This window comes from Branchiostoma lanceolatum, chromosome 15 (genome assembly GCF_035083965.1).
Source record: "Branchiostoma lanceolatum isolate klBraLanc5 chromosome 15, klBraLanc5.hap2, whole genome shotgun sequence".
Classification (NCBI taxonomy): Eukaryota; Metazoa; Chordata; class Leptocardii; order Amphioxiformes; family Branchiostomatidae; genus Branchiostoma; species Branchiostoma lanceolatum.
This window is the reverse complement of record NC_089736.1, coordinates 6816161-6831035: the sequence shown is the minus strand read 5'-3', so window position 1 is coordinate 6831035 and position 14875 is coordinate 6816161. Positions and strand designations below refer to the sequence as shown.

The window sequence follows — 14875 nt, the reverse complement described above, 5'->3', positions numbered from 1 at the left end:
GATCGCCCGAAGCTCGCCGAATTTCAAAATCGCCCGAGCGTCGACCGTATTAAAATCTCGGGTGTTAAGACGTCCGTCGAACACTAAAAACTAAAAATCCCCCATGAGACGGCACCATTTATTGGACATGGACGAAGTCAGAATCGACTAACCTGGTAAAAGGCCAATATTTGGATCAACTTTTGAAAAATCGCCCGAAGCCCGCGTAATCGACAGAACGTCGGCCGTACTTATGCCGAAAATGCACATGTAACACGTCAGCCGAGCTGAATTTCTTATTTGTGACGGGGGCTTTACAACGCTACCTCCGTAGGTTTTGACATAGTTGAGGCAGCGACACCTTACAATTTGTGTCACTATTGCAGGCTAAAACAAGAGTTCTACGACCTCATACCTTAATTCGCCAAATGATTTTAACCTAAATATGACTAACGTATTAGGAGTGTTTCTCATCAATTATAAATCATACCAGGTGATCGTCTTCACCCAAATAACATAATTTGTCCAAAGTATGAGCTTAACAAAGAATGTTATGCTAACATTTATCAATTATGCTAATGAGGTCCTTATCAGCATAATTGATTCAATGGTGTCCACATTCACACAACTTCCATATGCCACAAGTATGAAATTGCCGTCCGTCATTTACTAGTATGGAATTATAGTAGTTTCTCATTAATTATGCAAATTAGGACGACATTTGCATATTTTCTATCTGTCAAAATTCCTATCTTCCTCGGTTACAAATGTCACATATTTGAATAGTCATATCATGGAACACAGCGGGTTTTTAAAATTACCTAATTAATTATGCAAATAAGAATCTGATTTGCATAATCATTATCCAATCATACAAAGCATCACGTAAGCTATCTACATACCAAAAATCATGACCATCCATTAAGCCCACCTTGAGTTATAGTATTTTCTCATTAATTATGCAAATGAGGTCTTCATTTGCATAGTTGATATCTATTTATATTACATCCACCCTTCATCAAATACTTCTTCAGCAATACGTATCCATACTTTATGTACACCATACAGTATGAGGTACACTAATAAATCACCTCTTCCTTCCCTATATAACATGGTTAACTCACCTACCCTGAACACCGTCCTATCCCCATGCTGTGACACACGACTACTGATTGTTCTTCCGTAAGGCACTATATATCCAATTTTGGTCTGCTTCCGCCAAATTCCACACCACTTTCTGCTATGCTGCTACCTTTCTCATACCACTGCCTTGAGTGACAAGCCAATTTGTCTCAGCAACTATTAAGTTTCCTGCCTCCCACATGACAACTACCACCCCTACGATCCCTACCACTTATCCTTGACCCCTCGAAACAACACCGCCACACGTCCCAGCCAGAACATATACTCAAGCATACAATATAACACATTTTTACACTTTTCTCGTTAATTATGCAAAGTACTTCGCCCAAAATCTAACCATCTTGAGATTTCCCACATACACATCAACACACCAAATACGACAACAATCCATCCAGGCGTTCTCGACTTATTCTGTTCACTAACAGACACACAGACAAGCATCAAAACATAGACTTCTTGGCGAAGTCAATTACATGCAGTATGTTCCATTTATAGTGACATACGTTTTGTCTTCAGGGTACAATAAGGAACACAGTCGGCCATTACTATTCCAAATTATTATGTACCATTGGGAAAACACTATCATGTATATGACTCCAGGAAGAGTAGCGAAGTGCACCTGTGCAATTCACCGGATGGATGTCGTTTTAACAATAAACAATAAACTATCAGTGACATGACATTGCCATTAAGGATGTATTAGAAACTTTGCTATAGATAGTCTTTATCCCCACCCCGTAGCCTTTGCGGATGACATCCGGAGGAAGTCACAGAGGACATGTTAGTCATGATGACACAGCACCTTTAAACCACAATAGGCCACTTCCTACATGTCCTATTAAGAGCACTTTCTTCGTGTACACCATAGTCATATACTGTGTATATCAAGACAGCTATCCGGACGTTCTTTATGACTTCCAATAAAAACAATGAAAACGTCCCGAGACTGGTGAGAGTAGTTTACGTATCTGACTTGAGATGAAACCACCTGTGGTGTCTGTCCTAGCTTTTAAGGCTTTTTACACGAGAAAACGTTTTTTTCAATTGGTACCTTTTCCACAGCGAATAAACTACAGTGTAACAGCTACCTACTTTAGCAGTCTTTTTAGTCAGTTTGTAACAGAAACGCGCAGCTAGGAAAATGTAACAATATACCTCCCAACATCTGCTTTGAGATTAACTGTTGTGCCAAGGAACTACTGATTCAGAGATCACGTGATCCACCATGTCAGACAGCCCGCTGGGCTAGGGGCGGCGAAGTTCTTGGAAGTCCACAGGGTCACCAATCACAACAGACTGACCCCGCACTGCTTACTGTTCACAGTACCGTTAGAATCTATGGTAGGACACCGGGCGTTCAACGCCTAACTCCCGACGACTCCAACCCGTTCGGTTCGGTGATTTACCATCATGGCAGAGGAGACCAGCTCGGTAAGTTGTTTTGACTTCCAAACAAACTTTGGCGGTGATCAAGTGACAGAGTGCTGGTGGGCGTATCACAATCACAAGGAAGTTTGCTAGCTTCACCCTTCGCCATGTTTTATTCACAAATTATACGAACCCATGCCTGTAAAACTTGCTCCAACGGTTTTAGCAGAATCTTTAAATTCTTTTGGACGTGCATATGCCCTGTGTTTGTTACTCTGTATTGAAGGTCGTACAGCCTACAGGGACCAAACTTGAAATAAGAAGCTTTGGGTCAAGGTTAGTTCAGTAGGGGCTTGACGCCCATGAGCTTGACTAATGGGTCACTAATTAGTCCGAAGAACGATTTGGTTGTCAAGGCCAGTCAGATCAAGGATACTCAATTATTAACTCTCAACTCCATCGACAAGCTGTGCAAAATGTTTGACAGCCTCTGTTGTTTTGACGGAGTATAATCATAACCTGTCGTTGCGTCTCCTAAACTTGCCTGTTTTTCGGTGTCAGTGAAATGCCTGTCCCATATTGCTCAAAGTTGTTATGTACCCTCGATAGATTGGAATAATTTGATGGAATGCTTATCGAATTCCCCCCAAAACCACTCGCTGGTGTTTCTCCCCAAACCCCGGGAGGGGACCTCCTGGGAAGTACTTGTCACGTAGCGTTAGTATTTGTAAACATCTGTGGGCCGAGTTGTGACTTCTAGTTACCGGTGTCCATTACAACTGCCTCCACTAGTATAGACCGAATACAGCGATCGCTTGATACATATAAGCCGTACAAGATAGTCTGGTATCCAAACCTATTTGGGCAGAAGATACCAGGTCCAGAAGTTGCGTGTGAAGGTATGACGTACTAACCCCTGTTTCCCTGCACGGTCTTTCCTCAACGTCATCGTCTAATAACAAGAACCAGATGTGGCCAGGATCACCCCATTGTGTTTCCGCAAGCCTGTCATATTGCATTAGGTAGATAGAACTGTAGTTACGTACCAGTAGATACCATACTTTGTACCTGGTACAGTTGTCGTGCTATAAAGTTATATATATTCCTTAGAATTAGTAGTGTAAGTGATACGTTAAATTATCCATGATTCATCCATATCCAAAGTCAAGGTGGTTCATTTCAAATTTGTGTGTTCATATCTATATAGATTAATACATAGATATATCTTTTGTGTGGTTTGTGCCGTAACATATTTTTTGTTTTTGTGCGAGATAAAAACAAAAAAAACATTTTATATCAGCATTGACGCACGACTGTACGAATATACATTCATACCGGATATCGGGAAGGTGTATATACTGTCAAGGTTGGACATATTCAACAACCTTCTTTGTTGGCGCAAGTAAACGGATGTTGTTATTGGGGCCATTCCTCTTGAACTTTAGCGATGTATAGACTTCCTCACTGTCCTCAAACAAACGGGAAGAGGTTTGATTTACGAATATGGTATTGCTCGTCACACTGAAGTATGGGCGTATCATATGTATATATATGACATATAGCGTCTAGAGTCTTTTGTGGTGGCAATTCGTATTATCACCTCAATTGCAGTTATATCCATAACATGTTTGTTTCGCAACAAGTTTTATTTCGGGCCGGTTTTGTTGAGTGTGATTGGACAAATAATCATGAACTGGTATCCAGGAGACCAACCTTCTTATTGAATTGACGCCCTTTGATAACTCGTAAATCTCCAAGCAGATGTAAGGTGCGGCTGTTGGGGGTGCCAACTGCCAAGAGAGACAAGCCGTTTAGGAACCAATCAAAGTTCTTCTTTTTTTACCTTGCAGTTTCGGGACAGGTTCCGAGGAATCCCGAAGTCCATCGGCTTCATCTGGACCTTCGAGTTCATGGAGAGGTTCTCCTACTATGGGAACCAAGGTTGGCGTTCTTTCAGATATACAACACAATATACAGCATGGTGTGCACTACTATGTACTTAGTAGATAACGATACTCGATCATAATTACGTCGCATGTCCGGTTTGAATGGCACTTAACCACTTGTTAATTGGAACCGGTATCAATTAGAGAGTGCTAAATGACAGGGTTGACCGGTTGAGGTGTGTTGAAAGTTCATTCAAAGGTTCGTGTATGTGTGTGTGTGTGTGGTGTGTGTGTGTGTGTGTGTGTGTGTGTGTGTTTCTGTCCCTGGTGCTGAATGGGAAACCAACAAGACTTATACCCCTGTCCTTTGTACTGAATGTCATTGATTTGCCGTGTAGCCGTGTTGACGCTGTTCCTTCTGGAGTCCCTCTCCTTTGATGACGACACCACCACCGCCATCTTTCACGCCTTCAAGTTCGCCACTTACTTCACTCCCATCCTGGGCGCCATCTTGGCCGACAGCTGGCAAGGAAAGTATCGGTATGGACGTTACAATGTTATATATGCAGCACATGCTTATAACTTTATATCTTGGCTTATTCCACTTGAATTTACTTAAATAGCTGTAGAAGACCCTTGGAAAGAAGTACGATTTTTGTCATTACCTCCGTGAAAACGGACGCATTGTTTTCGGTCTGTTTGTTTGCCTTTGTGTATGTACAAGTTTGTTCCCGCTGGTCCGGTGTAGCTGGAAGGCTGGTTTAGCTCGGGTCAAAAGTTGGCGCCGTAGGGTTGGCCTAGGTCTGAAGTCCCACAAGAGGGCAGAAAAGTTCAGACATAATTAGCGAGCAATTCACAATGTTGAATAAAACAAGAAATTCGCAAAAACTCATATTTCACGGAGGTATGGGATCCCAGATTCCTTGTTTTCTGCTGTCACTCGGAGCGGTGCACGGCTTTTTTTCCTTCCTGACCACCATGTCTGTTCCGTACAGCTCGATTATTGGCCTGTCGATTGTGTACTGCCTCGGTCACGTGATGTTCACCATGTCCGGGCTGATTGGACGCACCCCCTACCCCATTCCTGGGGGAATTGCACAGGCAAAAGCGTGAGTAGAATTTTTTTTCAATAGCATGATACAGTGATTATGTTATTAGAGAAACTTTTCCCCAAACTACGTCCAGTAGGATTCAATAGGGCAAAAAAGGGCGATTTCCAACCTATGACATCACAGGGATGACGTTTCAGCCATCAGGTCATAATGTCTGCCTGTTCTTTGCTTGCATTGTTCAGACCGGTCGCTATGATAGGACTGGCGCTGCTGTCCGTGGGTATCGGAGGGCGGAAACCCTGCGTCTCCTCATTCGGCGGGGACCAGTTCAAGGAGGGACAGGTAGGGTCTGAAGTTGCCATCAAGTTACCAAAGATATACGTTGATGAAGGTTAGATATCCAGGTAGTAAACAGTCAGACGTTTCAGACAGCATCCGCTGTCATTCGCCAGTGACTGTTTCAAAATTTTATCCAGTTGCTTGAGTAACTATTTTTGGCGTACCAAAGATATACATAGTAGAAATGATTGACACGTTAACTTCCTACACGCGGTAAAGCGCTTACCAACAAGCTTTCGACTAGTCCTCTGATCCTTTTCAAGTTACTTTGACCTGAAGCCTATGTCACGTGACCTTAGCGGAAGTGTGACGTCAGCAACGGGTCAAAGGTGACCAACAGTCTGTGTCGGCCCCCGTCTCTGTCGAGGGATGATCGATGGGCCCAATGTAAATTGCCTCTTTCACTCCTCTACATTATCGTCACAGATCACAGATGGACCTTCATACAAAGATATAACGTTACATGATTAGGTGAAGACGAAGAAAAGAACGAAATGCAAATGTACCAAGCAAAGCAAAGCAAAGCAAGGACAAATACAAATATTAGAAAATGGGTTGGTAGCGTTTGCTTATCATTTGACTTCAGAAAATTTGCGTATCAAAACAATTGGTGTAGAATGAATAGGGAAAAACATCGTAAGATATGAACTGTACAAAGAACCATTTGTATGAGTAATTCCAATAAAATGACGTACTTGTTCTTTTTATTTTTTCCTCAAAACAGGCAAAACAATTGGGCGTTTTCTTCTCTCTGTTTTACCTCGCCATCAACATTGGCGCGTTCCTGTCTCAGCTGATCACCCCTGTTCTGAGAAGTGAGCACTTTCACTTTTAACTACTGTAAACGGTAGTATTTTTAACAAAATTTTAAACATAAAAAGAACATCTATCTATGAATCTTTAGGGTGGTCCCTTCAGTTAACTAAGTAACTTATTACCAAGGGAACCCTTACAAAATCATAACAAATCAGGATTTAAATAATATATATTCTTAGCATACACTGAATGAATAATACATTCACAATGATATAACATAAAGATGTAACTATCAAACATAGGAGTAGTAAATCATACAAACAACTCAGAATAACTCAGAACAATAAAACAATGTATCTTCATCACATCTTCATTCATGTTTGTACATGTCCTACAGATGATGTGCAGTGTTTTGGGCACGACTGCTTCGCGTTGGCGTTTGGCGTGCCTCTCGTAGTCATGACGCTCGGAACAGGTAATGGAAACAGTTCCAACCACAAAGTTTCATTGATACAAATGGTTCTATAAGATATTAAAAAATGTATGATTTCTTTGGGTAAAATTTGTAAAAAATGAAGAAAGAAATGTCTCTGAGTGTGAGCGTGTGTCTTTTTACTGTAGACTATACGTAAGCTCAGGCGATGGAGAAAGGACAGATCATAACGTGATGATTTTTGATATAGCGACTGAAAAAAAAGATAAACATATATCAGCCTTTCGTCTTTGAATCGCCGTGTAGTTCTATTTGTTCTGGGGACGTACAGCTACAAGAAGAGGCCGGCTGCTGGGAACTTGTTGGTTCTGGTGACCAAGGCAATGGTTGTAAGTATCTCTCTTTTTGATTTTATTTTATTGGAATTGCAACAGTGCAATACACGTGGGACACAGGCAGCTTTTGCTGGTGTCGTGACGCACTCAACTTGCAAATGATGGACTCCAAATGATTATTGGAGTGTGTGTGTGTGTTTGTGTGTGTGTGTGTGTGGGGGGGGTGTGTGTGAGTGTGTGTATAAACGGTAGAGGAAAACGATGAATGATAAAAAGAAAGTTGATCTGAAAAAAATGCACTCACAACATCCCCACCCTACTCTCTCTACGGCCGTGTCATTCGTGACATTGTACATTGAAGTATGCATTTGTTGTTAAACCAGGATTGTAAATGAACACTTTTTGTCCTCAGAACGCTATCAAAAACCGTTGCAATCGGAGCAAAGGCGAGTCACGTGACCATTGGATGGACTACTGTGATACCAACATCTACTCCGTGAGTGTTGGATCATTATTTTCACCGTAAAAGCATAACAGCAAGGTATTTCCACACGGACCAAGGCAATGAAAGAATAAAGCCAATTCCTGTTCCGACGTTAATTTGTTTATATATGACCTGACCAACAGATAAATAAGGTAATGCAAGGAGGTAGTCCCATAGCCTTTTTGAGGCCATAGAGGCAGAGGGTTGTCATCCATTGTGTCTAGGACACGGTATTGGAAGGCAGAGACTATCCCTCTCCTCCTACCGCCTTTTCCCTCCCCAGTCGAAGTCAAGTATCCATTTGTGAGGCGAGTTAGGAAAGTCGTGTGAAGTGCCTTTGCCAAGGACACAGAGTCTAGCCAGGAATCGAACCCGTGACTTCTCGATCTCGTCCAGTACCTTAGAATGATAGTTTCGTGTATCTTGATCATTTGTATATACAGAAATGATCTCCCTCACTCGTTTTAGCCACGTCTGGTCGGTGACATCAAGCTGGTCCTGCACGTGATGATCATGTTCCTGCCTCTGCCCATCTACTGGACACTTTTCAGTCAGCAGGTGAGCGTCATCTATCGTCGAATCATAGAACTGCACGCCAAATTCTGAAGTTTGCAATTTTTGAAGTCTGCGAAACACCCTACCGATTGAGCCACACGATGCCACTTAATGCTGTGCTCCCATTACAGCAACGTCTACAATACCGTAACAGGCAGTGCATAGTGAGGAAAACCTCGGTGCAAATGTGTTTTCCTTTATCATCAGTGATCATCAGTGTTGTCATGTTCCGAAATCTGATCAGCCCCATGTTTTCTCTCTAAGGGTTCCAGATGGACACTACAAGCCTACAGGATGGACGGAGATGCGGTATGGAAAAGTCTTCAATAAACAATTTTTGATTATAGTACGATTAGTAGTATAAATCGTGGGAGCGAGCTTTTAAAAAGTAGCGAGTATCCGCAAAAAAGAACATTTCATACCACCTCCTTCACATTTAACATCTCTCCACGCCCAGTTGTTTTGCATGTTCCCCCGACTCGAGTTTACTTTCATAACATATCACAACTCTAGCTCTTTCATTGCAGGGAGCGCTAGGGACGATCCAGCCAGATCAAATACAGGTTCGTCGGCAATCTGACTATTTTAAGAAACTGATTTCCTAGCCTCGCATCTTGGACAGCAGAATTTCTTTGGGAAGTTTTCTGTCCGCAATGCCAAAACCTTGGGTACTGTGTAAAATGATTGTATTGTTTCTGCCCAAAACGTATTGTCCCAAAGTTACACTAACAATAGTTTATTGTCCCCAGTCTCTGAATCCGCTGTTGATCATCATTCTCATCCCCATCTTCCAAGGCGCCATCTACCCTCTCCTGGAGAAGTGCAGGATCTTGAGAAGGTGTGATCTCACGTTGTGCACAAAAACTGTTTTAATCACGTTCTTAGAAAGTTAGAAGGGGAGAAAAAGGGAGAAATGTCAACATCCAAGATTCTCAAATTTAGTGACTTGTTATCCATTAATAATTGATAATTACGTCACTAGACGAAGACAAAAGTTGGCCTTTACATTGCGTTGTTCTAGTAGCACATACACGCTGAAAACATATTTTAGTTCAGCTATGACAGACCAAGATTTGATAACGATATCCAGTCATTTTTCGTTTGATTTCTGTGTCTTAGTTTTGATGGTTGTTGTTGACGTTTGTAACATTTTCTGATGGACCCCAGCCCGCTACAGAGGATGTGTACAGGGATGGCACTCTCATCCGTAGCCTACATCATCACTGGCTTGATTCAGCTGAAAATACAGGTAACAACAATGTCAATGAATACACTATACAATATATAATGTGATTTGTATAAACATTGATAAACAGGAAAGCATATACGCGTAGCTCTGGAGTTTTAGGCATCTCTAGTTTATTTCATCCCTAGCACACAGAGTGCAGCTTTCTCTCAAATCATTGCCAAACGAAGAAATTTCGGATTGAATTTCTAATGACACATGTACCTCTCTCAGTCATCATACATTTGCCAAGTATACAATAGGTTATTTGATATTTACTCTAACTTCTGAATTTCAATTATGAGAAACAATTTGTTTTCCATAATTTTCAGTAACCGAGTTTCGTATATCACATCATTACACCATTACTTATCAATAAGTATAAATCAAACATCCTTGTTGTTTCTTGACAGAGTTATGTACCAGTCCTCCCAGCTGAGGGTACGGCAGGACTGCGGGTTGTCAACATGGCGCCTGGTTGTTCTTTAACCCCTGTGTTCATGCCCCCGATCGACGGCCTCACCACTGAGTTCAAGAGCCCTATTCCCTACATGGTACGTCTGAATCACTCTGGACTACATGAAGGTCTAAAATGTTACCACGAAACTTCGCATCAGTTGGTCTTTTGGTAATGCAGTTGTGACGAGCGATGGAAGGCACATTTGGCTTATTGCCCGATTTGTGACTGGAATCTTCTAATTTGAAAGAGAACTGGGCCCAAGACGATACCTTGCGGGACACGCGTGGTATTTCCATTGCCTTTAACCTTTAGCACTCTGAAGAAGCTGTTTGGCACCCAATTCCTTATCGGTTCCAGAGTCAAGCAGCAGGGAGAAGGTTAAAGATGCATTTACCATCTGGTGCCTTACGTAAGAAGTTATGACAGTAAAAATGTACATGACACGTGTGAATATCGTTCTGATGTCTTCCTGTGTTCCCGGCAGGACCAAACTTTGCTGAAAGACATCCCAGTCGGGCAACACACGATGGACTTCAGCTGTTCCTCGGGCCCTGTGCAGAACCTGACGGCGTACCCTGTCGACCTGGAGAGCCAGAAGATCTACACAGTCATCGTCGCTGACAAGAACGCCCAACTCTCCGCTCCACAACCGGTAATGTCATTCAGTAAGAAGGATGTGTTTTAGCCAGCTCCCTTTGCAGATGTATAGGAGCACCGGTGTTTATTTTTTAGGGGATGGGCAAGGTTCTCTAAATGCTGGGGAAGATAGTTTTAATGCTGGGGAAGATAGGAAACTATCTTCCCCAGCATAAGAGAACCTTGTCCATGTTGAAAATCGTGAATGAGCGCTCCCCCCCAAAATAAACGTAGGCGCTCCTAAAACGCTGCGAAGGAGGCTATGTTTTGGCAACGCCTTAGAGGCGGTTACAAGTATAGCAGGTATACGAGTATAGTATTCTCTCGGTTTGATAGGAAGTATGTAGTGTTCTTTGTACATAGCGTAACATGCTCCTTGTTTGATTGTCTTTATTCACAACTCCTACAGTACACTACCCGTGGGAAGAAACCAGAGAAATCTGACCCCATGATGAGGTAAGACTGACATCTTCCACTAGAATTTAGCGTTGTTGTTGGTCTATCTTAGAATTATAATTTTCAAAGACTAGTGACTCCTTTCAGATAATGTTTGATATATCCTTTGCACATTTGTTATTCATGTGTCTTTGTGTGTTCTTGAATTCATGGATGGTCCTATAGTTTCTAAACCAGGTAGGTACAAATATTCGGGTTGTAGCTTTATGTATGTTCAGTTGGGTATTCCGAGACTATTACTAATCTAATTGTTTTCTTTAGATTGATATACCTGTCAGATCCGTCAAACTTGACTCCCGACAGAATGGTCAACGTGAAAATCCAAAGCCATGACGTCTCAGACCAACATCACATGTTCTATAACGTAACAGAGAACGCCGCAACCGAGTATGTGGTCAAGGGACCCGGAACGTGAGTTGAACAGAAATTGCGTAAACTTTGGTCAATTTTACACGGGTTGGTGGAAACGTTCGGACCGATTCCACCCCCTAATCAGACTGAACCGCTTTTTCCCGCCGTCCGAGCTGGACCGCTCTTTCCACCACCCTCAATTTTACACATGCAAATATGAACATTTTCTCAGCATCATATAGAGTGTGTGGACTCATACATTTTTTTCCTTCGCAGATTTCAAGTTGAAGTTCAGTACCACGTAAACGGGTCTTTGCAGACGATAGACGTATCACAGACTTACTTGGCGAAGAACGGAGGTGTATACACCATAGTCGTGTTTGGCAGCACTCAGGTCGGTGGGACAGGATGCTAGATGGAGCCTCTGGTTTCCTTCTGTACAAATAAAGAATATACATTGTTGTCTAAGTTGTTGTTGCATGCATATAAGTATGTATCTGCACAGGGTATACTTATAGTGGATGTTCACACTTAGAAGAAAAGTGTAAAACTTTTAAATATTTCTACTCAATATTCAGTAACGAGTTGAGTCATCTGTGTGATTTGACTAACATTCAGCCCTCAAGAGAATTAGGACTTTAAACGACGTGCATTTTTCAACAATAAGATATAATAGTATACAAATACATGTAAGAAGGAGGAGTCTGGGAAAAAACTAGGAAATGACAGAGTGAACTATAACAATGACTTAACTTTGTGCACGTTTTAAAGACGTGTTTTTCTCCATATCATCCCCTGACATGCTACCGATGTTGTGCCCTTGGGAAAGGTACTTTCCTCACTCCACCTTTCAATACCGTACGCTAGAAACAGTTGATAACTACCCACTGCCCCTACGGCCTCAAAAAGGCTATGGGTCTCCCTTGACCTTGTACCTTTCTCCATATTTCTAGCTGAATTTGACAACGTTCGCGGACGTTGAGCCCAACCGGTTGAACATCCTGTGGCAGGTCCCGCAGTACTTTGTGATCACGGTGGGGGAGGTGCTCTTCTCTATCACCGGCCTGGAGTTCTCATATTCACAGGTAAAGCCCCCCTCTAACTGGACCCGCGGCACGCTAGCGGCGTCACTGCGGCCGATCGAATTGACAAAGCACTCAACGAATTTCATCGACAAGAAACGAATCTTTTAAAGCTTTGTGTGTTTTATGTCTTCTTGGTCAAACCTGTACGTTTTGAATGATATTAAAATCATTAAGTCAAGGGTAACACATCCAGTTTAGGACGCAGGGACGCCGCCAGCGTGCCGCGGGTCCAATGAGAGGGGGGCTTAAGGGTCATCACATGAAAGAATCTCCCTGTTTGTGCATGAGTGAACTACTGGTGTTGCTGAGGAAATCATTTTGCCAATATGTATTGTTTGTTTGTTTGTATTGTATTGTATTGTATAACCGGTTAACTGCCTCATGGCGTAACACACCAAGTTTGTACTGAACAGCTGCATATTCCGTCAGATTTATTTTCTTATGGCATTGACTTTCTACGAAGAGAATCGAGATGGTGTTTTTGGAGAAGAAAAAGTGATAGTAGAAGGGGTGGGACTTATGAAATATCTTAGCTCTGCACTAAGAAAAAATACAGTCATCCATCAATTGACGTTTATTTCGTTAAGAAAAAAAAGGCAATTGTTACTGGAGAGAGTTGGCTCCGAAAACTGCTAGTCATGATAAAAAAAGTTGTCTATTTGTCGGTTTCCAGGCACCGAAAAGCATGAAGGCGGTGATGCAAGCGGCGTGGCTACTGACCATCGCTTTTGGGAACCTCATCACTGTGGTAGTGGCGAAGTCACGACTCATTCAAGACCAGGTACGTATTACAAACAACTGGACTGTCCACACTGTCGCAGTCTCTGTGCGAGCTCTCTCCTCTTCTCTGCGATGGGATCTAGTGAAAAATAAAAGGCACCCCTCGCCGCTGCCACCAGTGTAACAATGAATGAACCTGGAGGGCTATCCCAAAGCCCGTAGCAATCAGAACATGCACTGGTATACAGTTGTTGTTCGGCCGTGGTTGTCGACAATGACCAATAACATCGAGTTGTGTCCGGCTTTGGCTTATCAGTCCAATATACTGTTATGCAATCAGAAAGCAACACATTCTGAGCCCTAAAAGGTCCAGCCACGTAGCATACACCGGCTAGAACATTTTGAATAATTTCCATGTGATCCTGCTTCGTACTTACCGGCGTTCAAAATCATGTACATGTATATCTTGCAGTACAACAGCCATTGAGCCAGTGTTGTTTTGCCAATTTTCAGGCTGTGGAGTTCTTCATGTTTGCTGTACTTATGGCTGTGATGACAGCCATCTTCATCGTCATGTCCCACTTCTACAAGTACAACGTTATACCGCCGGTAGGGATAGCTCTTCTGTCATACGCAATACACGAAGTCTTAAACAACGTTCGTGATGTGGAATGTCGTATTGAGGTCACCTGCTGGCGCCGAATGGCAGCCGCCCAGACCCTTGCGACAACAGATTCATATTTATGTATCTGTTGTGTATTATGTGCTTGTAAACCCTGCAGCAATTCAGTTCTGGCTGCCATTGCACGGGTAATTTCTGATCAATAAAAGATTATTATTATTATTCTAACGGTTTGTGAATTTTCTATACCCTTTGCAGGACGAAGAGGATGGAGATGAGATGACGAAGTACCGAACAGAACCAAAAGAGACAGCTAAATTAATGGAGTGAAATCATATGCTTTCTTTTGAATTCTTTGTATACTATGATTATATAACACATTGATTTAAGAGTTTGTGTTTAAACTATGGAATACTTAAAACAATAACTTTGTTACTAATCATCCTGTACGCGATTTGCTTATGACTAGCTTGCAAGATAACTCCTATCATTATCGTGATGGGCCAAAAATCATAATATTTGACTTCGAGCGTTTAAGAGACGATTCAATGACCATGGCAGCTGCGTTTTGGTAGTGATAATATGTATTTTTGTATAAGATTTGTCTAACAAACTAACAACCGACTTCGTAGGGTCCGTTGCACGGTATCTTTGAGATAGATTGTAAAATATTGACAAGTAGATGTACAACAAGTAAAAGCGTTATTATCAATAGTTCTATATACCGCACAGTAACAGATATTACGAATAACACGTACGTTTTTATAACTCATAACGTCAATATAAGAACCAAAGAATGATATCATTGTTGCTTTATTTAGTTTTCCATTTCTTTGCTTTGTTAGTTTTCTACGATTAAGTGTCATTACCATACATGTACCTGAGTGTATAAATCTTTACATTGTTGCTTTTGTTAGTTTTCAGTTTCTTTGCTTGGTACGTTTTCTGCGATAAAATTTCATATTTTCATACGTATATAACTTTACAGTG

General features: G+C 41.9%; 1 protein-coding gene across 2 annotated transcripts in view; it reads left to right on the top strand.

Moving 5' to 3' along the window:
- LOC136420750 (solute carrier family 15 member 1-like) overlaps positions 1-14791 on the top strand; it is a 30184-nt gene extending 15393 nt beyond the window's left edge. The window contains exons 1-23 of one of the 2 annotated variants that reach the window (XM_066407846.1): positions 2388-2553; positions 4341-4431; positions 4775-4916; positions 5372-5485; positions 5671-5770; positions 6492-6582; positions 6921-6998; positions 7263-7345; positions 7704-7787; positions 8244-8333; positions 8595-8639; positions 8858-8893; positions 9080-9168; positions 9498-9579; positions 9969-10109; positions 10500-10667; positions 11061-11107; positions 11369-11518; positions 11735-11852; positions 12412-12543; positions 13217-13324; positions 13777-13872; positions 14144-14791. In XM_066407846.1, the coding sequence (XP_066263943.1) occupies positions 2533-2553; positions 4341-4431; positions 4775-4916; positions 5372-5485; positions 5671-5770; positions 6492-6582; positions 6921-6998; positions 7263-7345; positions 7704-7787; positions 8244-8333; positions 8595-8639; positions 8858-8893; positions 9080-9168; positions 9498-9579; positions 9969-10109; positions 10500-10667; positions 11061-11107; positions 11369-11518; positions 11735-11852; positions 12412-12543; positions 13217-13324; positions 13777-13872; positions 14144-14215 (2178 nt within the window). In that variant the 5' untranslated portion in view covers positions 2388-2532 and the 3' untranslated portion in view covers positions 14216-14791. Of the gene's footprint in view, positions 1-2387; positions 2554-4340; positions 4432-4774; positions 4917-5371; positions 5486-5670; positions 5771-6491; positions 6583-6920; positions 6999-7262; positions 7346-7703; positions 7788-8243; positions 8334-8594; positions 8640-8857; positions 8894-9079; positions 9169-9497; positions 9580-9968; positions 10110-10499; positions 10668-11060; positions 11108-11368; positions 11519-11734; positions 11853-12411; positions 12544-13216; positions 13325-13776; positions 13873-14143 lie in introns of those variants that run through there. The other variant, XM_066407848.1, reaches the window with a different exon arrangement.
- The last annotated feature ends 84 nt before the right edge of the window (positions 14792-14875 follow it).